Genomic DNA, 17,472 nt, shown 5'->3' with positions numbered 1-17,472 from the left:
CCGGGCAAAAGCGCTTAGCCCTTTACATATCAACAAGTTGTGTTTAGGGTTATTGGAAACTCATGTTGTTCTGCTCGAACAGTACTCTGCACCTCCTGGTCATATTGTCAATGTCAACCAGGCAGCACGATGCATCATTCAAAAACACACAACATGTATTTTCCATAGGATAGGCATATGCTTGAATTTTATATATAGTTTTGCTTGGGAAGGCAGATATCATATGCATTTTATGAAGAACAAACAGCATTTTTATATATGAAACATCAGAATCCTAAGTCATTACTCCATGTTCATGACATACTTCAGTTTGTTTTGAACGGGACACCCGACAAACCCTGGAAGCAGTCTGGTTTCAAAACGAATGTGATCACTTTTCACCCATTGTTAACTCCGCTCATCCGGGCACCGGGGACAGCTTAATCGAATCCCCTCCTTGGCTCCCTCTCATACAGGAAGGCTACACTACCTGCCCTCTCTCTCCAAGTATCCCCCACAAACAAACCCCAGTGTGAACCGGCAAACACTACTGGGATTATCTCACCACTGCCAACACTGTAGCAGTTGAGGGGGAATAGACATAGAAAGACTTGAATTTACGTTTGAGGTAAGTACGCTATTACCGCAGGGCCTCACCTGCACTGACATATAGGGAGGCTACAACATTTGAACAGTATATTTCAATTAAGTAGCAATAATTGCTTGGATAAAATAATTAACTGAATAATAGTAGGCCTACTTAGTATAGGCACCATCTGAGTCCATCTGCTATTCCCAATCCTGTTAGGTTTATTACAGTATATATTGTTTTGTGTAAGAACAAAAAACGATTATAGCAAAGGATGATTACAAAGATTGGACCAGCCAGAGCCAAGAGGTTGTTAACTTCTACATAACCATTAGGCCTAGTAGCTTGGCACTCAAGGCTAACTTTCACAAATTTCCTGGGGAACTGTGAAAATGAGGGCATTATAATAATAATTATAATCCCATTGATCCTATTAGGGACTTTAGAAGCTTATTGTAGTTTTATTTTCTTTGATCTCCACACCTTAAGTGATTTCGCTACATGTTAAGACCGTAACGAAATACCCAGTCAACAATTCATGTTCCTTAATCCTTCAACACCAACACTTGAGAAAATTGTGTAGGCTTGTGCGAACAAATTCAAATGAATTGCAGCTAAACCACCCCTTATTGCTTTAGATAAATTATCTATTGCTTTATTTGCAAATCCTTGAAAATGGCATAAACCAAAACAGGTAGCAATTGTAACCTAATTAGGGTCAATATACTTTAATAATGTACCTGGCTGTACCTACATGTAGGCTAAACTATCATGCACTGTAAACACAAAGGCATATTGTTTTGGTTCCTTAGTAAAGTGGGACCCTTTTTCCCGCAGGATAACTTTCTGCACATTAATTGCAACCACAAATCAAGTAAAACTTTCTAAGAAAAGGTAAAAAACATTTTTATTAAGACCCGCCCATTTCTCAAATCCGTTGTTAGAATGATAGATAACCGTCGCTTCTCATCCTGCTATTGGTCGGGAAAATGCTTTTTCAAGGGTAACTTGTAAACTCAATATTTACAGTGAAGCTTTCGCCTTGTGTGGTGACACGACTGAAAATATAGTTAATGTCGTTTGTAGCGTCTGACAAACCAACAGCTGTCCGCTGAAGGCATATGAGAGGACTGCGTAGACAGTGAGCTGAAATAATGGTGGTAAGAACCTGTTCCGTTTAAAATGTTTATTAATTACATACCATATCTTTATTACATGCATGTTTTGGCTGCCGTTGTTGTAAACAAGTACTCTACATTTGGAACATTTGACCATCTCTGTGCGATGACCCGATGCGTGAAAAATGTATGGTGCTCAATTACAATTTTCACTGTTTACCACCATGACATGATGTCGTGTTAAGTTGACCACATTTTAAAATACCCAAATGTGGGACAACAAGATGATTTTGCTGGACATTCGCAGTTTTGGCCGGATGATAAAATATTTTTTATTTCAGTTAAACCTCATAAGAAATGCGGTGCTGTTTTTGATGTGACAGTAACGTTATACTATGCTATTATAGGTATATTTGGTTCTGTTATGTAGAATACTAATTAATCAGTATGTGATCTTCCAAGACATTGCTTCAGCTTTCTTCTAACTTTACTAAATGAGTACCATACAGCTCCCGCTGTACCGAACGAGCTACACTGAACAGAAATACAAACGCAACATGTAAAGTGTTGGTCCAATGTTTCATGAGCTGAAATAAAAACATCACAGTCATTTTCCATGAGCACAAAAAGCTTATTTCACTCAAATGTTGTGTACAAATGTGTTTACATCTGTGTTAGTGAGCATTTCTCCTTTGCCAAGATAATCCATTCACCTGACAGGTTTGGCTTGTCAAGAAGTTGATTAAAAAGCATGATCATTACACAAGTGCACCGTGTGCTGGGGACAATAAAAGGCCACTTTAAAATGAGCAGTTTTGTAAGCAATGCCAAAGATGTCTCAAGTTTTGAGGGTGCATGCAATTGGCATGCTGCCTGCAGGAATGTCCACCAGAGCAATTGCCAGAGAATTTTATGTTAATTTCTCTACCCTAAACTGCCTTCAACGTAATTTTAGAGATTTTGGCAGTATGTCCAACCGGCCTCTAAACCGCCGACCATGTGTAACCACGCCATTCCAGGACCTCCACATCCGGCTTCTTCACCTGCGGGATCGTCTGATGGGGGTAGTGCTGAGGAGTATTTATGTCTGTAATAAATCCCTTTTTTGGGGAAAAACTCATTCGGATTGGCTGGTCCTGGCTCCCCAGTGGGTGGGCCTATGCGCTCCAAGCCCCCCCATGGCTGCACCCCTGCCCAGTTATGTGAAATCCATAGATTATGGCCTAATGAATTTATTTCAATTGACTGATTCCCTTATATGAACTGTAACTCAGTAAAATCCTTGAAATTGTTGCATGTTGCGTTTATATTTTTGTTCAGTATAATTGTATTGCACCTAGCCTACTCTTCCCTCATGCAAAATTTGGTGATGCAGAAATGAGAGACCACATGTGCAGCTGTTTTATGAAGATCTAGGAATATGTGGCCAAGGAAACAGTTCTAGTTGGTTGAGACTTTTAAAACACGATTGAGTAAAGTAACAGCAAATATGTTGAATGAGCAACTAATGAGCATGGAGAACCTCCCAAGTTTGACAAATTGACCTGCCTTTCAGTCTAATATGGCTGTTTACTGACTTTTGTAGCTCTTCGTCATAAACCAGCTTTGTAAGTAGCTAGGCCTAACTGTCCTCTCCAAGTTTAGCTGGAATTTTCCCGAAAGGATTTGGGAAATGTGATTGGTTGACGATAGGCCTATGACATTGGCATGCTTGTCTTGCTCAGAATATCAGATCTCAACAACGATTGGAGAAGTGTTTAACATCAGTAGCACATCCTGATGATATAGGCCTACATCTTTCCATAAACACAACATGACTGCAAAAGACAGGTTGGAATGTGTGAATGAAATACAGGAGCAACCAATCTTTTTTCTGTCCAAATTAGTGGTGTTTGAATTTGTTGATAAAATGCAGGACATGATTATTTGGTTGCGGAAGAAAAGGCCACTGTCAGGGACATGTGGTCACCCGAGTGTGTTTTGCATAATTCCCAGCGGGAACCGGTTTCTGCATTACCAAAACAAGTCATCCCTGAATTTTAGTCAAACCTACTCACTGACTTAAATAAAAGTGTTTGTCTTATGATCATGTTGGCAGATACTGTATAGCCTACTACTACAGCAAAGATGGTTTGAAAACACTATTGAACACACTTTTTCATTGAAAAAGGAAAAATTATCATTTTTAATCCATAATTGGTTTGTCACTTGTTGTTGCCATCCTTGTTTGCATAGTGGTTATTCATTAGCCTACCTAGGGCCCAGGGGTGAGCGTGAGAGTTTCTTGGAAGTCAATATTAGGCCACATGCAGCAGCAGACACAGGTAATCTAATGTTATCTAGGCCTATCTGAGCTGTAAATCCCACATAATGCAGATAACATATTCTCCATAGGTATTCTCATGTTACACCTGGACGTTAGCCTACATGGTGCCTCCCATTCATTGTGCAGTAGTCTTTACTGTTTTTTTGAGGGATGTTTTTTTGTGTGTTTCAGGTTATGTCACTGACTGACATATCAGATACAGAATGATTAACTGCAGTATTGTTTACTGTGTAAGGGTTATGTAATGAAGATCATGAACGGACACCAAGTTCATAGTGTCCTTTGACAAGGATGTGCGAATGACATTATCCAAGTGTTTGGTGCTGGTTTATAGGGGATGGGTGGGGTTGAAGTAGTATAAAGGTATAAGTAACTCTACAAGCATTGCTTTATTAACACTTGCATAAACATAGTTTCATCATTGTTTTTTTACGAATTACTTGGATATAAAACATGTTATTGGAATAATTAATGTGGTATTTATATGATGATAATGGATGTTGTGTATGCCTATAGAGAGAGAACAGTGCATGAGAGGACCCACCTGGGTGTCAGAATTTGCAGAACCTCTCAGAATCTTATTAAATTAATGTTCCAGGCTAAGAAGGGTAAGCCTTTAGTTTTTGTATGTTTATCTTGTGTTACTCTTATGCTTATATTGGCCTGGATACAGTTGTTTTTACCCGCCACCTCACAGTATCAGGGTGTTTTCTCCAAAGGAAGCATGCAGAGGAAGACATTTAACACCAGGGCCTGTTTGACGTCACAGGTCATGAGCTGCAGTGTTCAGCCGTGCAGTCTGTCTTTATCTATGCCCTTCAAGCAGCCCGGGGTAGTAAAACATTAGACCTTGTGTTGGGCCTATGTCATATTTTGGACTGGTTTGTGTTGTAGGCTGGCTGTGACTACTGTGTCTAATCACCTTGAACACATTTTTACATGACTGTGTTTGTATCCATTTGAGTGCCTAAAGTTGGAATCTTTGGAATGTGTTCCTAGCTACAGCTCTTCCCCCTAGGTTATACTAAAGGGTTAACATTTGTTTGACTCCTGGGGGGCAGTATCTAGTACTGTGCATTTCCATGTAAAAGGCCACATGAGCACTAATGTGAAGTTCATAGGAGCACATACAATTTGGTGTCAAATGAAAGCTAAGAGTCTATGTTTTTTTTAAATGAAGGCACGTCAATCTTTCAACCAACTTCCATCCTAAAATTAGAAATAAGCAAAGGCTTTGCTTTTTGGTTAAACCAATGGAAAGGGGGTCTTAAAAGGTATAAAAAAAATACACCAAAACACAAAAATGTTGAAGTTGTTAAAAAGTGTACGTGTACGTCACGTCGGAGAGTTATATAAGGTGCTATCATAATAATTTACTCTGGTAGTAAGTCATGTTACAGTTCGTGACATCCTAATCAGGTACTGATAATGCACTTGTATATCTATCATAGATAGGCGGCCTACTAGTACCATCTCTGGGTTGGCCCATTATCTCAACATTCTCTTTTTCATATAAAATTAGCTCGAGACTTCATACAATTTTAACACCAGCCCTTATGAATATATCTATTTACAACATTATTATCATCTTTATTTTTTATAATTAACAAATATCAGTTCATTGTCTATTTCTTAACTTCTTTGGGATAGGGGACGGTATTTTGACGTCCGGATGAAAAGCGTGCCCAAAGTAAACTGCCTGCTACTCAGGCCCAGAAGCTAGGATATGCATATAATTGGTAGATTTGGATAGAAAACACTCTAAAGTTTATAAAACTGTTAAAATAATGTCTCTGAGTATAACAGAACTGAAATGGCAGGCGAAACCCCGAGGACAAACCATAAAAAAATATGCCTGGCACTTTTATAATATGGCGAAATTGTCCCCGATTGCAGTTCCTAGTGCTTCCACTAGATGTCAACAGTCTTTAGAAAGAGTTTCAGGAAGGTCTTTGGAAAAATGAGGGAGAAGTTGTAGTTTTTCTAAGTGGCTCCCATTTTGGCTGTAGTGTTTCCAAGCGCATGGCCGAGAGAGCGCGTTCTTTTTGTTTTTGTTTATCTCCGGTTGTAACGAACGTCGTAATCCTCCTCGTCTGAGGAGGAGCAAGGATCGGACCAAAACGCAGCGTGGTATGTATCCATATTTATTTGAATACTTTTAAACACGAACAAAAAACAATAAACAGAAAGAAACCAACGACGCTACAGTCCTGAACTTGAGAACATAAAAACATGAACGCACGAACAGGAACAATCACCCACAAACAAACATTGAACACAGCCTACCTAAATATGGTTCCCAATCAGAGACAACGTAAAACACCTGCCTCTGATTGAGAACCATATCAGGCAAATCAGACACACCTAAACCAATGAGACACATAACATAGACTACACCCACCCAGCTCACGTCCTGACCAACTAAACAAAGGAAATAAGGTCAGGAACATGACACCAGTAAAGACAATAACGATCCTCCGTCTTAAATTTTATTGTTTATTTGCGTATTAGGGTACCTAAGGTTTGATTATAAACGTTGATTGACTTGTTTGGATAAGTTTATTGGTAATGTTTGCGATTCATTCTGTATGCATTTTGAAGGAGGGAAACCGAGTGGATTATTGACTGAAGCGTGCCAGCTAAACTGAGTTTTTATGGATATAAAGAAGGAATTTATTGAACAAAAGGACCGTTTGTAATGTAACTGGGACAAAGTCCCTGTACACTCTTAGGAAAAAAAGTGCTATCTAGAACCTTAAATGCTTCTTCGGCTGTCCCCATAGGAGAACCCTTTGAAGAACAATTATTGGTTCCTTACTACAGAGGGTTCTACATGAAACCCAAAAGGGTTCTATCTGGAACCAAAAAGGGGCGGTCTTATGTTAGCTCTTGTCCTAGTGTAGTGCGCTGGCAGCATGTTGGGCACCTCTGGGAGCCCCGGGCTTCTCCTTCCTCATCCACATCCTCCTAACATTGTGAAGGCAAGGTTGGCAGAGATGACGGACCTGGTGGGATCTCCCTAGTCTCCCCACAATTAGTCCTGCCCACACCATCCAGAGGATATTCACAGTCCTCCCATGCGGCCACTCTGTGCTCTCCTGAACCTTGGTGTATGTACCTCCAGTTCCTTCAATAATTTCGGCCCTTTACTTCCACTTCATAGGACCTTGCACTGATGTGCCTTATGCATGTGCCAAGACTCCATATGGCATCCATTGCTTGAGGTGACCAGGAGCACTCTAGCAGCTTGGCATTTTTTAATACAGGCATATTTTTAGCAGGTTGGTCATAGTACTGTTTTGACGTCTCCTGATGTGCACACGTGTGCCTGCACATCCCTAATGACCTTTGGTGTGAGGAGCTTGGGAGCTGTTTGCAGCAGAGAGCGAGTGCGTCTAGACATTAGCGCTGTACAGGACTGCTACTGAAGGCTTCGGTGGAAGTATTTCTCCATGCCAAAATGGCTTGCTTCACATCTTTGCCGTCCTGCATAGCCTTTGTGATGAAAGCCGTTGCTATTTTCACAGCTGACTCAGCTTTCCCATTACTCTGACTGTGGTAGGTTGAAGAGGTCACATGATGGAATTCCCAGGCTTTCACTAACAAAGTCTTGACTCGTGAACTGGGGGACATTATCTGTAACTACACCACTGTCAGGTATGCCATATCTGCTGAACTGCTACTTACAACAGTCATTGATGCAAGCCGCTGTTGTGTCAACCACTTTCTCCACCTCCCAAAAATCGTAATAGTAGTCCACTATAATAACAAAATTAACGTTTTTGACTGTGAACAGATCCATTCCCACTTTAGGCCAAGGGCGTGCTGGTATGTCATGTGGCCGCAGCGTTTCCTTTCGCTGCTTGGGTAGATTAGCATTGCATATGCTGCACGCAGCCACAAAGTTTGACATTTCTTGGGCCAGAATAATGAGTCTCTGGATTTCCTGAGGCTTTTCTACCCCTGACTGCCCTGCATGGATACGAGAAAGAATCATGGGGCATAGAGTTTCTGGCACTACCACCCTGTGGCCTTGGTAGACGACCTCTTCCTGCACTGTGAGTTCGTCTCTGTATGTCCAGTAGTCCCTAACCAGTACCCTTCCTTGTGTCTGGCCAGCCTCTTAGGATAAAAGACTGCAGTGTTCGAGATGTCTTGCCCTCAGCTGAATGAGCTTTGATAGCATCCCATGTTGGCAGGGAAATGTGAACCATGCTACTGGTCAAAACATCTTCAAACTCAGCTTGTAGAGCATACAGTCTCATTTGTCCGATATTGCGGATGACTAGTTGTTGGTAGTGCTGGCCTGGTCAAGAAATCTGCAATGTGGAGCTCTATTCCTTTTTGTAAACTACCTCTAATTGATAACGCTGAAGCTTTAGCATCATCCTTTGTAGTCGCTTTGAGGCAGACAGAAGATAACCTCCAGTGGCTTGTGGTCAGTGTGCACCGTGATAGAGTCCCTGCATGAAGGTATTAGTCAAAACGGTCACAAGCGAACACAATGGCTAGACACTTGTTTTCAATTTGGGCATATCTCTCCTCTATGGGTGTCAATGTGCTTGAAGCAAATGCAATGGGCTGCCCCTAGACCTTTGTCACTTGCATCACATTGTAGCATCACTTCCTTCGGAGTGGTCATAGTACGCAAGTATTTGTTGGTGTATGTGAATGACTCACATCAGAGAGTTAGATAAGGTGCTAGCATAATCATTTACTCTGGTAGTAAGTCATGTCCGACATACTAATCGGGTACCGATAATGCACCTGTATATCTATCATAGATAGGCGGCCTACTAGCTCCATCTCTGGGTTGGCATGATGCCCATTATCTCAACAGAAGTAAAGACCCCTGCCAACTAATATCAACATTTATATTTATTTTTGCTGAAATTATTTGGCTTCTGTAAGTGAAAAAATATCAAAGAGTGTCATGTCATTCTGTTACCAAAACCCCAAATATCTTTAAGATATTTTCAAATTTCTCTCCCTCATGAGGAGATTGAAGGATATCTGTTACTCACTTGCCAGTCAGGAAATTAATTTAATAGAAGGAGAGGATAATCTTCTATGTCATTTGGCAATCCAAGGATAGCTATGTTTACGCCAAATGAACAAGAGGCCAATGTTGTCAGTCGTGGGCCAAAACCACATAACCATATGATCTCATTTACCATAGACATTAATCCTTGTGAAGCTGATATTATTTTTGGAGTGGCTGCGGGTCCGAATTCTCTGGAACCCTCTTCCCAAAAGCTAAAGGCCTGAAGCTTCTGGTCATGTGCGAGATTCTCTACTTTAATAAAGTTAGATCAAAGCTGAATCAATGTCTGCAAGATCACATAATGATAGTATTTTACAGAACATAATATAATAAACTTAACCGTATGCACCACAGGGCGGTTACCTTCGGAATAGCAACCTCTGCTTTTTTCTTTTGTGCAAATTGTGGTCCTAGCCATGCATGTCCATTGCCCATATCCCAGAAACACATACCCAAATACAAGCACAAACACACACTCCCCTTATACAAATAATCGTCTGGTTTGCAGGATCCGTGACGAATTACTGACTTGTGGTTTCTATCCTCCCTCAGAGGCCATGGCCTCACTAGGGTTCAAGAATCCTGGAATATTGACCTCTCATAGCCATCTGCTGCTCTGTGAGACACATCCCCACATGCAGTGGAGGAACACAAACAAAGACACTGTAGAGCCAGAGTCATGTCACAGACCCAGACCATGAGAACACCAAGGGATCCTGTGCAAATAAAAAAAATGAAGAAAAATGGTCACATGCGCCGAATACAACAGGTGTGGACCTTACAGTGAAATGCTTACTTACAAGCCCTTAACCAACAATGCAGTTTTAAGAAAAATAAGTGTTAAGAAAGTATTTACTAAAATAAACTGAAGTTAAAATAACAAAGAAGAAAAATAGAAGCAACAATAAAATAACAGTAGGGAGGCTATATACAGGTGGTACCATTAAAGAGTCAATGTGCGGGCCACAGGTTAGTCGAGGTAACTGAGGTAATATTGTTGTTGTGGGTCATGTAGGGTTAATTTACCTGATGAAGACCATGTTGGTCGAAACGTTGTTTGTGTATCACAGTAAGTTTTATAAAATAATCAACTTTGGGTGCAGCAAAACATTCTATGCACCAGACCCAGACAGGTCTTAGGAAATCAGAGTGAATGTGTCCTATCTTCCTGTTAAGATCTCATAGAATTACTATGTTATGGAATGCCTATGACCTCACACTACCACTATGTGTGGCCTCGGTAGCATCCGGCTCCTACAGTATAGAGGTGTTTTCATTGACAAAAGCCTATTGACAGGATACAAACTTACACAGGTGTTCCTGCTGAGTCACAACAAACCTCCTACCATTAGCTTTACATTCGTCTCTCCTACACCTCTCAACAGCAGGAAAAGGGAGTGCGTCACCATTGGTCTGAAATTCAGTGTTGTTAACGGCGGCAATCTGTGGCAACATGCAGGAATGCTCTGAGGCACATCTGCACACACATCAGTGCCAAGAAAGTGTCTAAATATGAGTGTGTGCTCTCGGGAATGAGTGCATGCCATGGATGGGTTTGTGCCGGTGAATACCACAACTTATGTAGGCCGAGGACTGTGATTAGTAACATGGCGCCTGGGCTCATCCACTACATGTGTTACCTTTGTAATGTAGTTGTTTTAAAAGGAATGTAGATTGTGACTAAAGAGTCGCATTGTTTTGTTTGTGTGTAAAATGCATTCGCTACATAAAAGGAGGCTTAGAGACAGCCATATTAATAAACTGAAAAGGAGAAGAAAATGTCTGTCATTCAAATCTCAGTCATCAGCTATGCATATACAGTAGAGTAGACATTATGATGCTGAGAACTGAAGCCCACTTTAGTCTGGAAATATACTTTAGAAATCACTGAAAAAAGTGGTGGCCACAAGTATTCTCCCAGTCTTTTTCTAACCTCTTTCATCACCTCTGTGTCTCTCCCACCATCGCTCTCTCATCAGAACGGTCCCTCCACAGGGTGATGATGGGACTAGGCAGGACCTCGTTAGGGAGAGCCAAGTATATCAGTGTGGACGTCGGTGGGGAAGTTTGCATGAGTGGCCTTGTGGAGGTTAAGACAACACTAGTGGCTGTCCGCTGCGCTGTTAGGGACTTGTGATACAGCGAGTAGGGTTGACTTGTGATACAGCGAGTAGGGTTGACTGGCGCTGTCCATGTACTAGAAAGCTGGGTTTGATTTGGCTGGTCTAGCAGTTAGAGCTGCCTATTTGCTGTCCGTGGAGGCTGAAGACGCAGAGCCATTGGCAGGAGTTATAGGAGAAAGCAACTAAGCTTGGTGTAGGCTAGGGGCAAGTGTCATGGATAGATTGATAACAGGAGAAATATAAGTCGCTCTGGATAAGAGCGTCTGCTAAATGACTTAAATGTAAAATGAGAAGAACTAGTACTACACTTTTAAATTACAGCTGTTTACCTAAGTAGTAAAATTATATATTTTTTAAGAAATAGTGCATTATCCTTCTGGGTGAAGGGTTAGACAGGGTAAGAATTGGAACAATCAACTGTCATGCCTATCAGGTGACGGTAACCCAGGCAACAACTGAAAGCATGCAGTGGGAGGGTGTTTCTATCCAGACTCCACCCTCTGGTCTAGCCCTATGGATTGGAGAGTGGGAGTGAACTAACCTACAAAAGTTCCCTCCCTAAATCGAAATGAAACCACTGTGGAATGCACATACACTCCCTCTTACACACCCTCACACTCAGTCATGCCTGTCGATCAAGTCAATGCTTCTTCCTGTTTTTTGCGAGTTCCCTCTCTGTTTTGTCTCGTTTGGCTAAATTGGGCTTAGTGGGAGCTCCTGAGGAGAGTGTACTGACAGAAGGCTGAGCAGAACAACATAGCTGCTTGAGAGGAAGGGCTCTTTGTAAACCTTTACAGGACTTTTTGAGTGGGTGAGTTTTATCGGTGCCCATGAGATCAGCCCCCAGGGGGGTTGTTGAGTAGGGGGTTAGGGGGAAGGGAGGAGGTGAGTGTGTGCCTGGGAGGTGAAGAGAGAATTTAATATTCCTTCCCCTGGACTGGAGCAACCCAAAGCAGACAGACAGAGACTCTTCCTGATGGATCTGAGGGTGAAACCATACCTAGAATTCCCAAAGACTGTTAAAAAGTAAACGTCACACACATCCTCACCAAAGGAAAGGAGAAGGGCCTGGAGGAGCATGGAAGCACTGAGGGAGTCTTTTCTGCATTTGACCTTTCAGATGTCCACGTACAAGAGGGCCACTCTGGACGAGGATGACCTGGTGGACTCCACCGGAGATGAGATCTACCCCTCCTCTGCCATGCAGGTAGGCACAACTATTCCTTTGTATAAACATTTTCGACAAACTCTGACACATACCAAGCCTGTCTAGAGACGCACTCATTCTGCTTCTTTTGTTGTTATGTGATGATCTGCTTACATTGTATTGCAAATTCCATTCCATTCCAAAGAAATTCATAACCATTGAGCTAATCAAATTGCAGATTTTCTATTGTCTTTGTGAGGACTATGAGCGCCATGCTATTTCCTGACAGCCTGCTATTCTCTGTCAGCCATGTGCTACGTTTAACATTAAGGGCTACTTGAAGAGAAAGAGTTCAGTCTCAGGTGGAACCCTTTAATAAAACAAACTACCCTTTACAGCGGCCCATACAGTATCTGCATTTCTGCGTGCTTCAAAAAAGCCTGGATAATCAGTTGCAGAGCCCAGCAGAATACAACAGTCTTATAACTCTGAAATAACCCCTGTGCGGGATCCTTCTTTTTCCCCTGCACTAAGTAGAGCAGAGATATATCCACAACTGATTAAGTAGGAGAATGCAGAACAACATACTGCACATACTGTGGATTGTTGTTTTTTGGATTATCATAGAAACAAACATATCCGTAGATAGAGAAAGGTATACTGAAGACACTGTTGGCAAACATTTTAGAGGCTACAACAACAGTAACTGAAACCAAAACAGGTTTTACAATGGACCTGCGCTGTCTGAGTCAGTGGCTTCACACATGTCTGCCTACAAGTCTTCTCAATTGCACACATCAATACAGATTACAAGTTCAAACCCACCCAAACCTCAAAGTCTGAAGGATTGGGAAGCCTGTGGCGACTTTGTCACCAGGGCTGCTCACATTCAGTGTGACATTTGAACTTTGCCTTAGTTAATGGGACTAAATCTAATTCTTTAACAGGTCTGGGATAATTGGTTTTCGCGGTGTGTGTAAAGCTCAGTGAGGGGAAGCCACATTAATTCCTATAGTAATTGAGCAGATCTAAAACTCAAGTGAGCTTTCAGTAAACGCAGTCAGACTGACATTTAAAAAACATGACCATGTCCTAGTTCATCCATTGTGGTTAGTGCTCTGCCTTCCCCTTATCTGGGGCAGAGGCACAATGCATTTTAATGATGCCGGCTGAAGAACTATAAAGAAATGAACAAAATATGAATACATGACCTTTATATAGAGGGGTGTTGAAAGGCATTATTGTGTGGAAGCCATTATTTTTTGTAATATACCATGTGAGTCATTTCAACCATAACCAATACATTTTAGTCACACAGTATTAGCACTACTGCCTCTGGTGTTCAATGTATCATCTATGACCAGAAAGAAGAAACCATTCATCATAGGATCATAGAACATAGAGTGGTTTGTTTGCCTGAGTACTGTGGTTAAGGGTTGTATACCAATCATTGTAACCATTACACACAGTAACCAGTGTATGTGTGTCTATGGAGATAACACTGTGGTGCTCATTGCTGTGTGTGTGTGTGTGTGTGTGTGTGTGTGTGTGTGTGTGTGTGTGTGTGTGTGTGTGTGTGTGTGTGTGTGTGTGTGTGTGTGTGTGTGTGTGTGTGTGTGTGTGTGTGTGTGTGTGTGTGTGTTTCTGTACAGGTGACACTGCGACATGGCCCTGGTCCCAGGTGTTGGGCTGAGAAGACACACACTGAGAGGAGGCTGTTGGGCTTAGTGTGTGCTCTGTCTGTTGCCTTGTTCTTCTCTCTCATCACTGTCGGGATCTTCTACAAAGAGAGTGAGTGGCTGAGATTGTTAATCCTGATTTGGCTAAATAATCCTGAGAAGAATTGACCAAACAACCTCTTTTATGTTCATATAATCTGACAAAATGTTCCTGGGTACAAATCTTTACTGAAAGATTTTCTCAGCTCAGTATTAGTTTCCTTGTATTTTGAGAAGGGAAGCAAATGCCCCTTCCTCCTATTCAACCACCTATCAGCCCACATGACAAATCCCCCGCTGACTGTTATGAGAACCGACACAAGAATGTGCTTTTACTACACCATTCACTTTCCACTCCTTTTATTCAGCTCCTGTTATTCATGACCCAAAGTCCAGTTAGTGCATTCTCATTCTGTCTCATGTCTATGTTGATCATTGATTAAAAAATATAAACTTATTGTCCTTAAAGAAACGTAGACTTATGTACAACATAGCCTCAAACATAGACACGAGACAGAATGAGAATCCACTAACTAGACTTTGGGTCATGAATTATTATCCCTCTAAAAATATAAAGATGTTTTCCACATCTTCTCCCAAAATAACATAAAGGGAGTTGCCAAATGCCCCTTGGCTATAAATCAGCTTTTGCAACTAGACCCTTAAAAATTCCAGAGCACTTTCTAATAAAATACTGTATTATCCATCTCCTTATTCAGTCCAGTGAAAGAGAAAGAATACTGCATGAACATCCGTTTACACTTCAGCTTTTACAGCCAGTTAATGTATGGCAATCACGTCAAAGCCAACGAATGAATGCCCATCTTAGAACCAATGGCAGCATCGGACAATGGCCTGCTGAGAATTTTCCACAACCGTGCCTCGACATTGTCTATGAGACAGGGAACCCAGAGAGATGGGCCTGGCTGGGTGATTGATACACTGCACCTGTGGAGAACATTCAGGTGTGACAGGTGCAGGCCAGGGGCAAGAGCAGTTCATCAGGACCAGCTGTTGGAACGGTGGGACAATGACTGACAGTGACCTCGTCTGTGGCACAACCTCTCGAGCCCTTCTCTCCTCTATTTCACTGTTTATTTCTGTAGGAGTTTAGAGGAGGAAAAGTAATTTTTCTTTGAGGTTATATATTTTTTTGCAGTAACCCGTTGAAAACAATAATTTCCAGATGGTCTGAAAACATCCATGTCGTGACATATTTTGAATTATTTATTGAAGGACCTTGAAATATACTAGCTGTTTAAGAAAATAAATAGTGTTGTCCATGTTGAGGCTGAAGTAGCACAGTGCCGATAAGAGATATCTGATACAGTATGTTTAGTTGTCTTGTCCCACTCCCTGTTGGCAGCTCACCCTGGCATGTGTCTGACGGAGCCATGCATTACTGTGGCCAGTGCTGTGATGGGAGCCCTGGACCACTCGGTGGACCCCTGCCATGACTTCTACAACTTTGCCTGTGGGGGATGGGTGAGGAACAACCCCCTCCCTGAGGGAAAGTCCCGCTGGGGTCCCTTCAGCAACCTATGGGAGCGCAACATGGCCGTCATGAAGCACCTGCTGGGTAAGGTTTCTCCTCAGGGGGTGGGGTGTCCTTAGCTGCCCCTCTCACCCTTAACAGCTTAGAGAAATATAAACAAACAGTTAGCTAGTTCTTATTGCCCCACTGTTCTCTCTATATTTTTGTTATCCCATTGTACTGTAAGATACGTTTGTAGAAGACTTAACTGTGAAACCTGTTGTGATTGGCAGAGAACACCACGATGAAGGGGCTGAGCAAGGCTGAGAAAAAGGCCCAGAGGTATTACAAGGCCTGTATGAATGAGACTAAGATTGAGGAGTTAGGGGCTCAGCCTCTACAAGAGCTCATTAATCAGGTGAGTTCGCTCATCAAGAGGCATCCTCATCCAGTCTTCTGCCATAGCGCTATGCACATATAAGCTATGTTTATGATGTGCTAATAGATGTGTAAAATGTTCTTTATGTTATACAGTTAATTACCCTAAATGTATCCAATGCCCTGATATAAAGGATCACCACCTCTCAGGTTTTAAGTGAGCCTCTCTCTGAAGGAGATCATACATTTTTTCTTTCAGACGGGGGGATGGGCCCTAACCGGCTCCTGGGACAAAAACAATTTCCAGGAGGTTCTACGCACAGTGTCGGCCAACTACCGCTGCTCCCCATTCTTCACTGTGTTTGTCAGCACTGACTCCAAAAGCTCCAACAGTAATATTATCCAGGTGAGAGAAGAGCCAGTGGCCCCAGTGGCTCCAAGGCTCAGTGGCTGTAGGCCCAGTTACTCCCACAGGCCTCCTCCTCACTCCTTTAGCTTTTGATTCTATTTACATTTGTCAGAAAAATCATCAAACATCACTTATCCCCAGATCTGCTCAGAGAGGATTGACATATACATTTACATGCTCTTTAAAAAAAAAAAATGTGCAGAGGGACATTAGAAATTGTAAGGTTAATAGAAGCTGCAGTATACTGTAGAGTAGATCCTGCAATACTATACTATCAAAGAAAGAGGCTCACTTTGCTGAGAGTGCTGAAATGTTTAAATGAAGTGTGAGATGGTAGTCATGAACTGTTCCTCGTACCTACAGGTGGATCAATCCGGGCTGGGGCTCCCCTCACGGGATTACTACCTTAACAAAACGGCCAATGCAAAGGTACTGACAGGCGGCCGCACTATGGCACTGTGGTGAATATGCTTAAAGATTGTAGCATGATGACAGACAGGGTAAGGGAGGACATGAAATAGATCAGTGCCTTGATGCAGATGCCTGATTAAATTAGGAAATTAACTTTATAAATTTGTACACTATACTGAGAAACCTATCTCGCTAGATATGTGTTTCATTAGGAATAGAAAATATCCGCGGCAGTACAAACCCTACAGTACCCCACTTGGACAGACCATGTATAAATAATATAGAAAGAATGTATAGCTCAAGGGATAACTCTGTGCTTGTAGTAGTCAGTATTTTCCTAGCGCTGGATTGTGTTTTTAAATTAATTTAACCAACATTTCTCCCCCTGTGCTTCCCACTTGGTGTCGGCAGTATCTGAATGCGTACCTAGACTTCCTGGTGGAGTTAGGGGTCCTGTTGGGGGGCTCAGAGGAGACGTCCAGATCGCTGATGCAGGAGATTGTGGACTTTGAGACCACCCTGGCCAACATCACCGTACCCCAGGAGGAGAGGAGGGACGAAGAGCTCATCTACCATAAGATCCAGGCAAAGGATCTGGCGGTCAGTACCCATCTCTCTACTGCTTCAGCTGATCCAAGCATCATGTCAACACCAGATATCCACCTGCAGTATCACTAGATACAAACCTACAGTAGATGACTCCCAGATTGAGATGTGTTAATGAAAGTGCAATTTGCATAGATTGTATTTTGGTTT

The 17,472-nt window shown here is 42.1% G+C and overlaps 1 protein-coding gene across 4 annotated transcripts in view; it reads left to right on the top strand.

Annotated features, from left to right (window-relative positions):
- Positions 1–493: 493 nt before the first annotated feature.
- The window catches only part of ece1 (endothelin converting enzyme 1), a 28,528-nt gene continuing 11,549 nt past the window's right edge, over positions 494–17,472 (top strand). The window contains exons 1-8 of one of the 4 annotated variants that reach the window (XM_071335370.1): positions 494–607; positions 12,300–12,386; positions 13,979–14,117; positions 15,411–15,623; positions 15,812–15,936; positions 16,156–16,302; positions 16,669–16,734; positions 17,128–17,316. In XM_071335370.1, the coding sequence (XP_071191471.1) occupies positions 12,300–12,386; positions 13,979–14,117; positions 15,411–15,623; positions 15,812–15,936; positions 16,156–16,302; positions 16,669–16,734; positions 17,128–17,316 (966 nt within the window). In that variant the 5' untranslated portion in view covers positions 494–607. Of the gene's footprint in view, positions 608–1,591; positions 1,729–11,871; positions 11,991–12,110; positions 12,387–13,978; positions 14,118–15,410; positions 15,624–15,811; positions 15,937–16,155; positions 16,303–16,668; positions 16,735–17,127; positions 17,317–17,472 lie in introns of those variants that run through there. The other 3 variants (XM_071335369.1, XM_071335371.1, XM_071335368.1) reach the window with 3 other exon arrangements.

The sequence above is a fragment of the Salvelinus alpinus genome, chromosome 12, assembly GCF_045679555.1.
Source record: "Salvelinus alpinus chromosome 12, SLU_Salpinus.1, whole genome shotgun sequence".
NCBI lineage: Eukaryota > Metazoa > Chordata > Actinopteri > Salmoniformes > Salmonidae > Salvelinus > Salvelinus alpinus.
Note: the sequence above shows the minus strand (reverse complement) of the source record. Positions and strands in the feature narration are given on the sequence as shown.